Source organism: Martes martes (assembly GCF_963455335.1).
Source record: "Martes martes genome assembly, chromosome: 8".
Lineage (NCBI taxonomy): Eukaryota > Metazoa > Chordata > Mammalia > Carnivora > Mustelidae > Martes > Martes martes.
Window position 1 is genome coordinate 15,423,024 of NC_137895.1, and position 15,275 is coordinate 15,438,298.

Here is a 15,275-nt window from a genome sequence, read left to right on the forward strand (position 1 = left end):
GCTAGGATTCTTGCTGCTACTCCGTGTAATTAAAATGCAAATGTCAGGCCATCTCAAAAAGCCTTTTGAGCACAGACTGACTATTAAGGCTAGACTCCAATTAACATTTCCTGGGTTCCTATAATGTGCCAAATATTGTTCAGAGGAAAAAAAAAATCTGTAAATTTCCACAAGGGGTTCACAAAGAGGGGGCAGTCTGGAAGAATTACAGTGGTGTGTGTTCAAGCCGTGTTAGAACTGTGCACAGTGTGTGCTATGAAACATATGAAGGGAGAGATCTCCAGCCTGGGAAAATCCTAGCTTTCTGGACTCCCAGCTCTACCCAGGAATATAGGACAACTAGGCAGGGTGGGGGCACCTATCTTTGGAAACATTTAACTCTAGTTGGGATTAATCATGTTATCCGTTGTTAATATCTTTGTCCTTCACTGTCCTACATGTAAACTCCGTCAAGACAGGGAATGTACTTTATTCCCCCTTGTCTTGTCCACTGCTGTCTTCTCATTGCTGTTTCACATGCTTGGAACTTAATAGGCATACCATAAACATTTGTTGATTGATAGACAAATATAAGAATAAATGGGATAGACATTGAGACTGGCTTTAAGGAGAAAGCAGTTTATGAGGTTGGCATCAGAGATAATAATTAGAATGTAAACCACTGGGCAGTTTATCAGAAAAGGCAAGTATTTAGACGGAAGTGGCAGGGGGAGGTTTTTAAAGACATAACACAGTTGCTGACTCCTGGGGGCCGGGTGGAAGGGGCAGCAAGAAGGCTAGATATGTTCCCAAAGGTTTATTGTTTTGGAACTACATTTTTTTTTCTTTTGTAAATTAGTTCTTTACCCATCGAATTATTTGGGGAGCTCTGAATGGCTATAGCTTAAAGACACAGCGGCTTCTGAGTTACTTTTACATTTTTTTCTTATGAGCTAGTGACGTTCCCCAAGGGACAAAACGACCGGAACTCCCAAGTTTTCTAAATGCTGGTAAGGAAAGGGTGTGGAAATGCCGGGCGCGTAATTGCGGCACCTGGCTCCGTTGCCAGGCAAGCTGATTCCCACGCTGGCCGGCCTCCGTCGCGCAGCCCCGCCTAACGTGAGGGTCGCGCAGCCTGCGTCCCGCACCTTGATTGGCTGCGTTGGGGCTGCGTCTGCGGGCTCACGGGTCTCCTGTGCCCTGATTGGCTGCGGGTAGAAAGGCTGGGGGCTGGGACCACACTGCCGAGGGGAATTCGCGGCCCTGTTGGGACACTAGTCTCGGGACCCTGACCCCTGTTCCCAGGCCTCGGGAAGACGGCGGGCCACGGGAAACCTCGGCGGGGGGAGGGAGGAAGGACGGAACCAGGGACCCGGGACTCACTGCGTCTTGCACGGAGTGGACAGGTGAGTCGCACCCCTTTCTCCGCCCCCCCGGGGTGGGCCTCACCAGCAACACAGCGGCCGACGGGCAGGGTTTGGGGGCCGCGCACCGAGAAACGGGACTCCCCGCCAGCTCGCTCAGCATGCCTGGCCGGGGCGGATGCCCAGGCGTCGTAGTTCAGAGGTTCTGGAAAAACGCAGGCGCCACAGGATGGATGTGTGGCTTTCGATCATTCCCCGAGATTTTCTTCCTTTCGGTCCTCATTTTTACTTGTTTATACACATTGGGGTTAATTTGAAACTGTCAGCAGATCGTGCATGTTATAAAGTAGAACTTAATTGAATTGTTACCGATGTTGTAGAGCGAAGTGTGTTAAGTATGAATATTGCGCATATTCTTGAAGTGAACTTAACACTTCAAGAATGCTTAAGAAACAGGAGTATCTGGGAATAGACCACGTTGTGATTGAACAAACATTTGCCAAGTGTATTGCTGTGTAGGGCAGAGGGTAAGCGCTGTACTCTGAAGCCAAGTTGTTGGGTTTGAATCCAAGGTCTGCTGCCCTTTATTAGCTTAGCGGACCTCGGGGAGGTTACTTTACCTGCATCTGTTTCCTCAACTTTAAAGTGGGTCATTGTGGTGACTTTTCTGAGTACTCTGTAAGTGGCTTATGATATTAACTCAGTTTAGTCTGAACAGGTATCCAGGATGTAGTGTCCCCATTTTCCTGACACTCCAGCTGAGGCACAGAGAAGCGATGTGACTTTTCCAAGTCCCAACATAACCAATGACCAGAAATTAAGCCCATCCAGACCACAGTTTTGCACACTACCTTAGGTTGCCTCATGAACTGGATTTGTTCATTCAGTTTCAGTTGACAAGTACTGATTTTGTTCCTCTGGACCAAATTCTTCACTGGGTACAGGGGACAGAGAAGTACAGGACTCAGACCCTGCCCTCGCAGCACTTGCAATCTAGTACAGGTTGTTTATAGCTGGGCTGCAGGGTGCCCGTGAATCCTGGTAAAATCTTTTGCAAAATGCTGTGAGTACAGGTCTTTTCTTTTTGTTCTTTTTGGAAAGAGAGTCTGGGGCTCTCACCAGGTTCTCTAGTGGGTCTGTGACCCAAAGTTATGAAGAAACATTTTAGCAGAAGAGTTGGAATCTGACATAATGCCTGACAACACAGCATGAGCTTAAAAAAAGAAAGAAAGAAAGAAAAACCATTGGTTGAATGGATGAAGAACTTTACAGGAGTTTAAGTGCTACAGTAGGGTTAAGAGGAAGGTGCTGTGGAAGAACACACGCAAAGGTCCTCTTTGTCCAGCAGTGCCTCCTAGAGTCAGCAGTGCCCGTGAAGTGAACGGTAGGGAAGCAATTCATTGGAACATGGTGGTGACAAATCTCTGTCCTCCCAGAGGGTGAGACAGAAACAACACATGAACAGATGCAGCTATGACAGGTGGCAAAGAGAAGCAGTCCATGGTGCCATGAGAGCCTATAATGGGGACAAGTGGCTTCATCTATTCAAGATGGTCAGGGAAGTTTCCCTGAGAGAGTGGCACTCAGTCCTAGGAGTTAGACAGGGGCACTCTGGGCATGGGAAACTACCCTCAGCCTTCAAAGACCCTATGGTGGGAACAGGCAGAGCACCAGGGACTGAAAAGAACTGGTGTGGCTGGTGGGGTTGGGGGGGATTGGAGGGGAGAGGCACAGATTTGGGTGGTGACAGAGCCCAGACAGAGGCCTTTTAGATCATGGTGTAAGGCGTTTTTATTTTGTTTTATGTCTTTGTCCTAAAGTGCCATTGAAAAGTTTATTGCAGGGAGGTGACAAGATGACATTTTGAGAAGAAGTTGGAAAGAAGCCCAAGTGATTAACTGAAGCCCTGGATGAGGACAGGATCCCTGAGGAGAAACTGTAAGGTAAGAGGAGGAGAGGGTCTAGAATCAAGCCTTGACGATGAGCCTGCAAAGAAGACAGATAAAAGGAAGTGAGAGTGTAGCAAGGGGGGGTGGGGGTGGGGGAGAAGAGAACTGAGAGTGGGAAGTCTTAGAAATCCGGTGAGAGAGTATTTCCTGGAGAAAGTGGTCAACTATGCTGAAAGCTTACAGAGGTCAAAAGAGGAAGGAACAGAGCTCATTGGCTCAAATCACATGGAAATTGTCTTTATTGGGATCTATATAAGTAGGAGGAGAAGAATTGGAGAGAGAGAAGCATCTGCAAGAATTAACTGAGGATGGGGCGCCTGGGTGGCTCAGTCAGTTGAGCGTCTGCCTTTGGCTTGGGTCATGGTTTCGGGGTCCTGGGATCAGGCCCCTCATCAGTTCCCTGCCCAGCGGGGAGCCTGCTTCCCCCTCTCCCTCTGCCTGTTGCTCTCCCTACTTGTGCTCTCTCTGTTGAATAAATAAAATCTTTAAAAGAAAAAAAAAAAGAATTAACTGAAGGTAAGAGAAAATAGGGTTTTAGTTGGGGTGGCAGTGAGAAGAGCCATTGAGCTGAAGGATGGGAGCCCCAGAGAGGAGGATACAGCTGAAGGAGTGAATATATTAGAAAGAGGGACTCTGGAGGTTTTCAGGCCAGAGGGGTTGGAATCAGTACAGAAGCAGAGATTACCCTGGATGCTGAAGGGTGTAATTGTAGGAAAGGGGAGACAGCAGAAGGTTTACGTTTGGTGTGATGAGTTGTTCTCCTTTCTTTGTACAGAGTAGAGGCGGGAGCATTGAATGAGAGTGGAGTAGGGGTCGGGGAAGCTGGAGGTCCAAGCTGAGGAGCTTTGACATCATTGTGTGGGGTATACAAGAGTGCCTTGACCCAGAGATTGTTTTAGAATGGTCTGGCAGAGGGAGCCAAATTTGCAGCAAAGAAATTAGCCTCCTTGGCCATTCAGGGAATTGCAAAATATTCGGAGAGTGAGGATAGAGGCTGGATAGAATCAAAAGCTACATTTAATGTATAGTAAAGGAGGCCTCACAGATCATGGGGAAGGAAAGGATTGTTCAAAAACAGTGCTTGGAGATAGCTGAACTGTTGATAATCTGTAGACTTTCAGCTCACAGTAGAAATTTGAAGTGAATTAAAGGAGCTAACTTTTTAAAATCAAAAATATAGAAGGACATACGGATGAATTTTTATCTGATCATGTGGTGCGTAAAAGCAGTAAGAATCAAGAAAAGGAAAACTTCTATGACCCTTGACCACTTAAAATTAACCACTTTGTTCTGATACATGCTATACTATGTAATAACCTTGAAGACATTATGCCAAGTGAAAAAAGCCAAATGCAACAGGACAAATACTGTATGACCACTTACATGAAGTACCAAGAACAGGCAGATTCCTAGAGACAGAAAGTAGAAGTTACCAACGGCTGAGAGGAGGAAGGAATGGGGAATTATTGTTTAATGGGAACAGAATTTCTGTTTGGGGTGATGAAAAATTTGTGGAAATAGTAGTAGAGGTTGTATGACATTGTGAATATACTTAACGCCACTGAATTATATACTTAAAATGGTTAATATGGTAAAAATTTATATCTTACCACAGTAAAAAATGTAACCATTTTGGTAATGCTGGAATTTTTATACCATCAACAACTGAAAGTGAATTAGAGAAAATCCAAAAACATATTTTTTTAATATATGAAGAGTTTATGTAAGTCCATTCTTAAAAAACAAAAAATTGCAGTTTAAAAAGGCAGGAGTAGTTAATACACAAAAGAAAATAAATATGGCCAAAATAAGTCATTAAGCTCAGTCTCATTAGTAGAAGAAAATGAATTTAATATTGTTTTCATTTTTCACATATAAAAATTCAAACTGATGATGGGGCGCCTGGGTGAGTCAGTTGGTTAAGTGGCTGCCTTCGGCTCAGGTCATGATCCCAGGGTCCTGGGATTGAGTTCTGCATCCGGCTTCCTGCTCAGCAGGGAGCCTGCTTCTCTCTCTCCCTCTGCCTACTCGTGCTTTCTCTCTGTCTCTCTGTCAAATAAATAAATAAAGTCCTTAAAAAAAAATTAAAACTGATGAATCGGTCATAGTGCCTGTGACAAGATTAACAGATATTTTTTCTGGAATAGTAAATTAACAACCTAGCTTTTCAAATGTTCCCTTATCTTCTTTTCAGTAATTCTCCTAGGGATTCATCCTAAAAAACAATGAAATGTAGACAGATAGGCAGCAGATAACTAGTATTACAAACAGCCCAAATACTCAGTGCTGGGGAAGGAATTACAGAATTAATCTATCAGTCCCCACTATCATGTACTCATTTTAAATGTTTATGGAGTGTTTTTGATGCTAAGTTTAGATACTTAGAGTGCATATAATAAATCAATTGTATATATAATTTGTGTTGTTTGTAGAAGAGTCACAACATTTGTGCTCTTCACTTTCACAGTTAACTGTGTTTGCTCATCAGAGACTAAAAAAAAGCAAGACAGCTTTAATTGTGAGACAACTTGCTGAGCACATAATATTTCACCCTGGAGTGAGCAGGAATGTGAGACAGGCTGCTTTACCCAGTCTGTCATTTTGTATAGTGTAACCCCCATACTAGGCCACATAACCTTATCTGGTGCTTAACCAAACACCAGCATCTGTTCCAGTGCTGAGGAGCCCCTTGCTGTGCTGGCCTCACTGGAAGGCATCATGTCAGTCTTTAGTGTGGTACCTGCTGAAGACATTTTCAAGAAAAATTCTGAGTCATTACAATTTCAAATTGTAGGCTGAGCTTAAGACCTAGTTCTCATATACAAGGTAGCTTTGCTTTATGTATTTAAGAATGGTAACAAAAGGGACAAGAATAAAAAAAAAAGACATATATGTCAGATATGAACAGTTGTGAAGGACTTTTCCACTTCCTTATTCTTTTTTTTCACTCCAATAATATTTTTTTCTTTTATTAATTTTTTAAAATTAACATATAATGTATTATAAGCCCCAGGGGTACAAGTCTGTGAATCATCCATCAGGCTTACACACTGACCATAACACATACCCTCCCCAATGTCCATAACCCAAACACCCTCTCCATACCCCCCTCCCCGCTGCAACGCTCAGTTTGTGAGATTGAGAGTCTCTTATGGTTTGTCTCCCTCCTGATCCCATCTTTTTTCATTTTTTCCTTTCCTACCCCCCAAACGCCCACTTTGCCTCACAAATTCCTCATATCAGGGAGATCATATGATAATTGTCTTTCTCTGATTGACTTATTTCACTCAGCATAATACCTTCTAGTTCCATCCACATCGTTGCAAATGGCAAGATTTCATTTCTTTGATGGCTGCATAATATTCCATTGTAGATGTATACCACATCTTCTTTATCCATTCATCTGTTAATAGACATCTAGGTTCTTTCCATAGTTTGGCTGTTGTGGACATTGCTGCTATAAACATTCGGGTGCACGTGCCCCTTCAGATCACATTTGTATCTTTAGGTTAAATACCCAGTAGTGCTATTGCTGGGTCATAGGGTAGCTCTATTTTCAACTTGTTGAGGAACCTCCATGCTGTTTTCCACAGTGGCTGCACCAGCTTGCATTCCCACCAAGAGTGTAGGAGGGTTCCCCTTTCTCCACATCCTCACCAGCATCTGTCATTTCCTGACTTGTTAATTTTAGCCATTCTGACTGGTGTGAGGTAGTATCTCATTGTGGTTTTGATTTATATTTCCCTGATGCTGAGTGATGTGGAGTACTTTTTCATGTGTCTGTTGACCATCTGGATGTCTTCTTATCAGAAATGTCTGTTCATGTCTTCTGCCCATTTCTTGATTGGATTATTTGTTCTTTGGGTGTTGAGTTTGATAAGTTCTTTATAGATTTTGGATACTAGCCCTTTATCTGATACATCGTTTGCAAATGTCTTCTCCCATTCTGTCAGTTGTCTTTTGGTTTTGTGGACTGTTTCCTTTGCTGTGCAAAAGCTTTTGATCTTGATGAAGTCCCAATAGTTCATTTTTGCCCTTGCTTCCCTTGCCTTTGGCTTGGCAGTGTTTCTAGGAAGAAGTTGCTGCAACTGAGGTTGAAAGGTTGCTGCCTGTGTTCTCCTCAAGGATTTTGATGGATTCCTCTTTCACACTAAGGTCTTTCATCCATTTTGAATCTATTTTTGTGTGTTATATAAGGAAATGGTCCAGTTTCATTTTTCTGCATGTGGCTAATTTTCCCAATACCATCTGTTGAAGAGACTGTCTTTTTCCCATTGGACATTCTTTCCTGCTTTGTCAAAGATTAGTTGACCATAGAGTTGAGGGTCTATATCTGGGCTCTCTATTCTGTTCCATTGATCTGTGTGTGTGTGTGTGTGTGTGTGTGTGTGTTTTAAGATTTTATTTATTTATTTGACAGATCACAAGTAGGCAGAGAGGCAGGCAGAGAGAGAGGAAAGGAAGCAGGCCCCCTGCCCAGCAGAGAGCCTGATGCGGGGCTCGATCCCAGGACCCTGGGATCATAACTGGAGCCAAAGGCAGAGGCTTTAACCCACTGAGCCACCCAGGCGCCCCTATGTGTCTGTTTTTGTGTCAGTACCATACTGTCTTGATGATGACAGCTTTGTAATAGAGCTTGAAGTCTGGAATTGTGATGCCACCAACTCTGGCTTTCTTTTTCAACATTCCTCTGGCTATTCGAGGTCTTTTCTGCTTCCATATAAATTTTAGGATTATTTGTTCCATTTCTTTGAAAAAAATGGATGGGATTTTGATAGGGATTGCATTAAACATGTAGATTGCTTTAGGTAGCATAGACATTTTCACAATATTTATTCTTCTACTCCATAAGCATGGAACATTTTTCCATTTCTTTGTGTCTTCCTCAGTTTCTTTCATGAGTACTTTATAGTTTTCTGAGTACAGATTCTTTGTCTCTTTGTTTAGGTTTATTCCTAGCTATCTTATGGTTTTGGGTGCAACTGTAAATGGGATTGACTCCTTAATTTCTCTTTATTCTGTCTTGCTGTTGGTGTATAGAAATGCAACTGATTTCTGTGCATTGATTTTATATCCTGACACTTTACTGAATTCCTATACAAGTTCTAGCAGATTTGGAGTGGAGTCTTTTGGGTTTTCCACATAAAGTATCATATCATCTGCAGAGAGTGATAGTTTGACTCCACTCCCTTATTCTTTTCAGAATTTGGCAAATTTGCTTTAGTGAAAATGTATTGCTTTTATAGACAGTTATTTGGGACAACCAAAGCATTTAAAATACAGTTTTCACAATTCTTACGTATTCTTTTTAAATAATGTACTTCTGTCTAAAATACAGTTTTCGTCATATTAGTCATATTAGTACAAGAATTTTAGCCCCACGTATTTCCTAGTAATGGCTACTGTTTACTGAATGCTACTGTGTACCAGGCTTATGCAAAGTATTGGACTCAAAGTATCCCTGTAAAATTTATGCACTTTCTTTTCCTTTTAAGGATGGTACTGTCAGTACTTATTGAACATTTACTCTGAGGTACTCTTCTGATCACTACTTGTTCACTTAATTAATCTGAGGCTAAGTAACTTTCCCAAGATAACCCCATAAATTAGAACCAGGACTGAGCATGGACATTTTGGCCACAGAGCCCACAGTTCTTCCAGCATGTGGTACAGCTGTGAGGCCCAAGATTGTGAGGCTCCAGATTAGATCTGTATGTACCCAACTCATTATGTAGTATCTCCTGCTTCCAGTTAAAATCCATGGTCCTCTTAGAAATTTTAAAATAGCTTAATATTTATATCGTGGCTATCAGGAATCATCTAAAGTGGTATTAGGAATTATATGAAAAATACTCTTGTTGAACCACCAGAAGTAAAATAGAAACTATGCCTAGAGTTATTTGGGACACCATGGGGACTAACAATGAGCTATTATTACAAATGGTAAAACAAACTGAGAACATTGTTACTTGTTATTTTTCCTTTGAGAATAGTGATTTATTTGCATTAGTTAGAACAGGTTTGGAAGTGAAAAGTCCTTGGTATATGGTATATATGGTATATATTTACGGCAATGGCATTATTAAGGGCAGAGATTGGATTATGACTTTTTTTCAACTTTCCTTCAAACCTACAAAAATAAGGGAATGCTGTTGACCAGCTAAACTGTTCATGCTTTTGTGGTAGGGATGCAACACTTAACACTCTCAGCAACTGTGAGTTAGAACAGGGCACCTGGGTGGCTCAGGTGTTAAGTGGTGGCCTTCGGCTCAGGTCATGATCTCAGGGTCTTGGGATTCTCTCTCTCATCCAGCTGCCTGCTCTCCCTCTCCCTCTGTCCCTTTCCCCCCCACTTTGTGTGCGCTCTCTCTCAAATAAATATGACCTTTAAAAGTTAAAACAATAAACTAGGCATGGTTACATTATCAGAGATAACAGAAAAATAGTGCCAAAGTCCATAAGGCATTACCCACAGTACAGCCATCTCTCGGGACCTAAAGCTGTCAAGTGGGGACAGCTGGTTAGACTGTTGTAAAAGTATGGTCCCCATTCCACTTAATTTGATTGCCCATTGCTCCACTGGGCCAGTCATGCAGCATTCCTTGCTTTGTCTGGCTAAGACTTGGTTTAATTTTGGATTTATAAAAAAGATTTTTACATAATTCTCATAAAACAAGTTTATACTTATTAACTCCTTTTAAATAAAACAGATTGACTTTGGATAATAATTACTCAGCAGAAATATTTACTCTAAAATATAAAATTAGAGATGACTCCCCTCCCCAATAAGTATTTGCTTCAGCTAAACATAAACTTGAAAATTTTAAATGTTAAAAAAAAAAGAGGAAAACCTTGTGTGTGTGTGTGTGTGTGTGTGTAGAAGTAAAACATGTCTCTTAAAAACATAACAGTTGTAGGAAAGGGAATTTGTGTCAGAATAACATTTGAGGTCTTTGAATCTTTGAACTCTTAAAATGTAAAACGGAAATTACTTCACGAGGTTGTGGCAAAGCTCACATAGTGTGTTTATAATGTATAAGACATCTAAGTTGTGAAGAGGTATATTAGTTACTTTATAAATTATTTAAGAGGAATATTTAATATTCCACAAAAAGTTTGAGACTAACTTTGGCAAAATTCAGTTTTCCTGTCTAATTTAAATCCATGTTATTTCTGTGCTTACTTCTTAGAACCCACATTTGTGGGGCACCTGGGTGGCTCAGTGGTTTAAAGCCTCTGCCTTCGGCTCAGGTCATGATCCCAGGGTCCTGGGATCGAGCCCCGCATCAGGCTCTCTGCTCATTGGGGAGGCTGCTTCTTCCTCTCTCTCTGCCTGCCTCTCTGCCTACTTGTGATCTCTGTCAAATAAATAATAAAATCTCAAAAAAAAAAAAAAAACCCACATTTGTGTTTGCATTCTTTAAGTAAACACCCCTCATGTTAAAACCTATGTTTTCTTTGTTACAGGTACAGTGAGTAAGTACATTCTGAGTCCCGGGACAGTGGGAAAATTAGCCAGTGGACTACAGACATGCTGTGGAAGCTGCTGCTAAGATCCCAGCCCTGCAGGCTATGTTCTTTCAGAAAGATGCCATTGGCTTCAAAGTCCAGCCCCCCTTTAGCATGTTTCATCTATACAACTGATCATCAATCAAACCAAGAAGATAGAAGAACAGTGGAAAAGCTCTATAAATTTTCAGTGGACGTCAGGAAAATTCGCAGATTAAAAGGATGGGTCCTTTTTGAGAAGGAAACCTATGTTGAAGAAATTGCAGACGTTTTACAACAACTAGGTGCCGATGAAGCTGCTATAGCCAGTATTTTGGAACGCTGCCCAGAAGCAATTGTCTGCAGTCCAGCCACTTTTAACACCCAGAGAGAACTCTGGCAGTTGGTTTGCAAAAACGAGCAAGAGTTAGTCAAGTTAATAGAACAGTTTCCAGAATCTTTCTTTACCGTAAAAGACCAGGAAACCCAGAAGCTGAACATTCAGTTCTTTCAAGAGTTGGGACTCAAAAATGTGGTCATTAGCAGATTTTTGACAACTGCATCTAATATTTTTCATAATCCTATTGAGAAAAATAAGCAAATGATAAGTATTCTCCAGGAGAGTTACCTAAATTTAGGTGGCTCTGAGGCCAACATGAAAGTTTGGTTACTCAAATTATTAAGCCAGGATCCATTTATTTTGCTAAATTCTTCTGCAGCTATCAAGGAAACATTAGAATTTCTCCAGGAGCAAGGTTTTGCAAACTCTGAAATTCTCCAGCTTCTATCCAAACTCAAAGCATTTCTTTTTCAACTTTGCCCAGGAAGTATACAGAACAGCATGTCCTTCTGTAAAAATACTTTTAAATGCACAGATCATGACCTGAAGCAATTAGTTTTGAAATGTCCTGCCATTTTATATTATTCTGTTCCAGTTTTGGAAGAGAGAATTCAGGGATTACTGGAAGAAGGCATTTCCATAGCTCAGATAAAAGAAACACCAATGGTACTTGAATTAACTCCACAGATAGTACAGTACAGGATAAGGAAACTGAATTCTCTAGGCTATAGGATAAAGGATGGACATCTAGGCAATCTAAATGGAACAAAAAAAGAGTTTGAGGCTAACTTTGGCAAAATTCAGGCCAAGAAAGGAAGGCCATTATTTAACCCTGTGGCACCATTAAATGTAGAAGAGTAACTTGCCGACTGCTGTTGCTTTCTAGCATTGCAGAGCGAAGCTAAGTGGCGAAGACTTAAGTGATTCAGGCAGTTTATAGGCACTGGTAATTTGGAGAAACTGCTTAGCTTCTGAGTTGTGTCTAAATTACCTTTAAGTATATAATCTCTGATGTATTTTCTATATTTTAAACTATAAGCTGCATTAATTTTAAGTAAAGTTGGTAATTTTTACCTTGAACTATTTCAAAAAACTCCTGTACTAGTAAATGACACATCACAGTGATAACTTTATAAGTGAATCATTTCTTTTTTTTTTTTTTTAAGATTTATTTATTTATTTATTTATTTGACAGAGATTACAAGTAGGCAGAGAGGCAGGCAGAGAGAGGAGAAAGCAGGCTCCCCGCTGAGCAGAGAGCCCAACGCGGGGCTCGATCCCAGGACCCTGAGATCATGACCTGAGCCGAAGGCAGAGGCTTTAACCCACTGAGCCACCCAGGCGCCCCAAGTGAATCATTTCTAAGAAATTGCCAAGTGTACTTCCTTAATTCAAGGTATGGATATGTTTTTATTTATATAGCACATTTCATCTGGGACACAGACCCAGTCTTCTTCCTCTCCACCAGCTCCGAAACATCATTTTACTGTGGTCTGAAACCTGTAGCTTAGTATTAGGTGAAATTAGCAAACTTCTGATACATTTTCTTTTAGATAAAGCTGATTTCATCTCTTGGTTGGGATAAATGCGTGTCTTTGAGAATGAAGTATTTCTCATTCGAAAAGAATAGAGCTTACTTGTGTGTTTAGTTTAAAACTGACCATCTCCTCTCATAGAACTTTTATGTGCATCATTACTTTCCCAATTTTATAGATGAGGAAACAAGCTTAGAGAGGCCTGCCAAGTGATAAGAGTCCAGATTTACTGTGATCTAACTTCTGTTCAAACCTGGGAATAGAAAAAGGATTGCTTAGGAGTTGGCATTAAGAAAAGCCATATCCTGGTGCGCCTGAGGTGCACAGTAGGTTGGGCGTCAACTCAGATTCAGCTCAGGTCCTGATCTCATGGTTCCAGGCTCAGCAGGAAGTCTGCTTTGATATATTCTCCCTCTGCCCTGTCCCCCTCTTGCGCTCTCTTTCTCAAATAAATGTCTTTTTAAAGGAAAAGAAAAACCATACCCTTACCTGACATGACAAAGGAGTACCAACAACAAACTTAGGAACTTTTTGTAAAATTCCTTAAATATGAAGTGATCTAATTTATATACATTTGAACTACGCAGCTTTTTTAGAAAACTGAAAATCCAGGTTTGGCTCTGAAAGGGAAAATGTGTGATGGTTGGTACCGATTTTAATAGCATTCCAAATTTCTATTTCTAAGTATTGTTCCAAGATAAACATTATCCAGATAAAGACTGGCTCACTTCCAGCTGTGGCTTTTGAATTTTGTAACAAATAACACCACCAAACAGTTGACTCTGACACTCCCAACATCTGTGTCCTATGTGTGCATGGCCTTTTTTTAAGTAATAAAACCCAATTAAAAACACACGCCATGTCTTTATTCACTTAGCAAATGCAAGTAACCCTCAGTGTTCAAATCTGTTTAGTTCCTTGGGGTAGTGAACAATAGTCTCATGTAGCACCTACTAAGTGCCGGGCATGTTGTGCTTTAGAACCCTTAGAGCTGAGAACCACCATTTACTGTTCTACAAATGAGGAGGTGCAGGCACAGACAGGGTGTCACTTACCCAAAGTTAAACAGGAATGTCTGTTCAAGAAAAAGAATGGCAGCAACAGTTGGGGCAGGAGGAGTGTTCCCTCTCCATCTAAGGAATGGAATCTCATTCTAAGTGTGATGGGAAACCTTCGGAAAGAGTTTAGTTTGCTTGTTGTCCTGACCTAGTTATCAGTGGTGTGCTTATCTTCCACTCTCAGAAGTGTCCTAGTTTGGAACATTTATATGGTTACCTTAGTTTTCTTTTATTTTACGTTGAGATGCCTACTAGCTGAGCAGAGATGTCAGATGGGCAAATGGCAAAGTCTGGAACCGTGAGGTCAGAACTAGACATACTCAGGGATCATCTACGTATCTATGATGGTATTTAAAGCTAACACTCTAAATGAGATTGCCCAGAAATAAATTATAGATTTGTAGTAGTGACTGGCCACGCCTGGAAGGAGTTGACCAAAAAGGTCTGCTGAGGAAAGAGGGCATGGCCAATAATGTTGAATGCCATAGAGTGGTCAACTAAGATACAGATAAGTGACCAATGGATTTGGCCAAAAAGAAATCACTGGTTGGCCCTATCAGGAGTGACTGGTGCAATGAGAAAGGTAAGAAGGCACCTGGAGGGGGGTCGTGAGAACAAGAGATCACTAAGGCAGAGACTATAAAGTTTTTCAAAAATGCTGCAAAGGGAAGCAGGAAAATGAAGGTTGTAAGATTAGGCATACTTTTTCTTTAAAGAAAGTAGGGCACCTGGCTGGCTCAGTGGGTTAAGCCTCTGCCTTGGGCTCAGGTCATGATCTCAGGGTCCTGGGATCAAGCCTTGCATCGGGCTCTCTGCTCAGCAGGGAACTTGCTTCTGCCTCTCTCTCTGCCTGCCTCTCTGCCTACTTGTGATTTCTCTGTCAAATAAATAAATAAAATCTTAAAAAAAAAAAAAGAAAATACCAGATGATGTTTATATGCTCATGGATATGACCCAGGAGAGAGAGAGATGGAAAAACTGCAGGATGAAAGCAGAAAGTGAAAGTGGACTGACTTCGGATCAGAACAGGGATTGTAGTCCTGGGGACGGATGCGGGCAGGTGATGGAATAAGTGGTGTGAGAGGAGAGCTGCTGTCAGGTTGCCTCTTTCGACAAAGGGCAGTAGAATGGGAGGGAGTACTCACTGCAGTAGGGCTGGAAAGGGAATGAAATGGTTGTCTTGAGTAAGAAAACGAACATAACAAGAGGGTATATAAGAAAGTATGGCTGGGTTCAGTGGCCATTAATTTGTAAAAAGCCTATAGTCGGTACATCAGCAAACTTGTGCTCAGGTCCAGGCGTGGAAAACCAGAGGCATTTATGGTTATAGAAATACATTTGTAGCTTACTCTCACCTGACAAGATTAAATTTTTAGAAAATACACATTCATGACCAAACATGTAATCTACTGACTTTATTTTTCCTTAGATCAAATCCTGTTCCATTAGTTTTTAGCCCTTGAACCTTTCTTTTTCCATAATTTGAAATCTTCAAAGTCAGCAATATAGCAAGGAGAGACGTCCTTACATAAAACACTACAGTCAAATTTTATTTCCTCCGT

The 15,275-nt window shown here is 41.3% G+C and overlaps 1 protein-coding gene across 3 annotated transcripts; it reads left to right on the forward strand.

Annotated features, from left to right (window-relative positions):
• The first annotated feature begins 1,195 nt into the window (after positions 1 to 1,195).
• Positions 1,196 to 13,501, forward strand: MTERF2 (mitochondrial transcription termination factor 2). Of its 3 annotated transcripts, none has more exons than XR_013967332.1 (3): positions 1,196 to 1,385; positions 3,164 to 3,286; positions 10,760 to 13,501. XR_013967332.1 is itself a non-coding variant. In XM_080812488.1 (3 exons), exon 3 carries the CDS (start codon positions 10,824 to 10,826, stop codon positions 11,979 to 11,981), a length of 1,158 nt encoding a protein of 385 aa, XP_080668614.1. In that variant the 5' UTR covers positions 1,200 to 1,385; positions 3,187 to 3,286; positions 10,760 to 10,823; the 3' UTR covers positions 11,982 to 13,495. The 3 variants fall into 3 exon arrangements, 2 of the variants coding, with proteins under 2 accessions (XP_080668614.1, XP_080668613.1); XM_080812488.1 differs by having other exon boundaries at positions 1,200 to 1,385; positions 3,187 to 3,286; positions 10,760 to 13,495; XM_080812487.1 differs by lacking the exon at positions 1,196 to 1,385 and having other exon boundaries at positions 3,168 to 3,286; positions 10,760 to 13,495.
• The last annotated feature ends 1,774 nt before the right edge of the window (positions 13,502 to 15,275 follow it).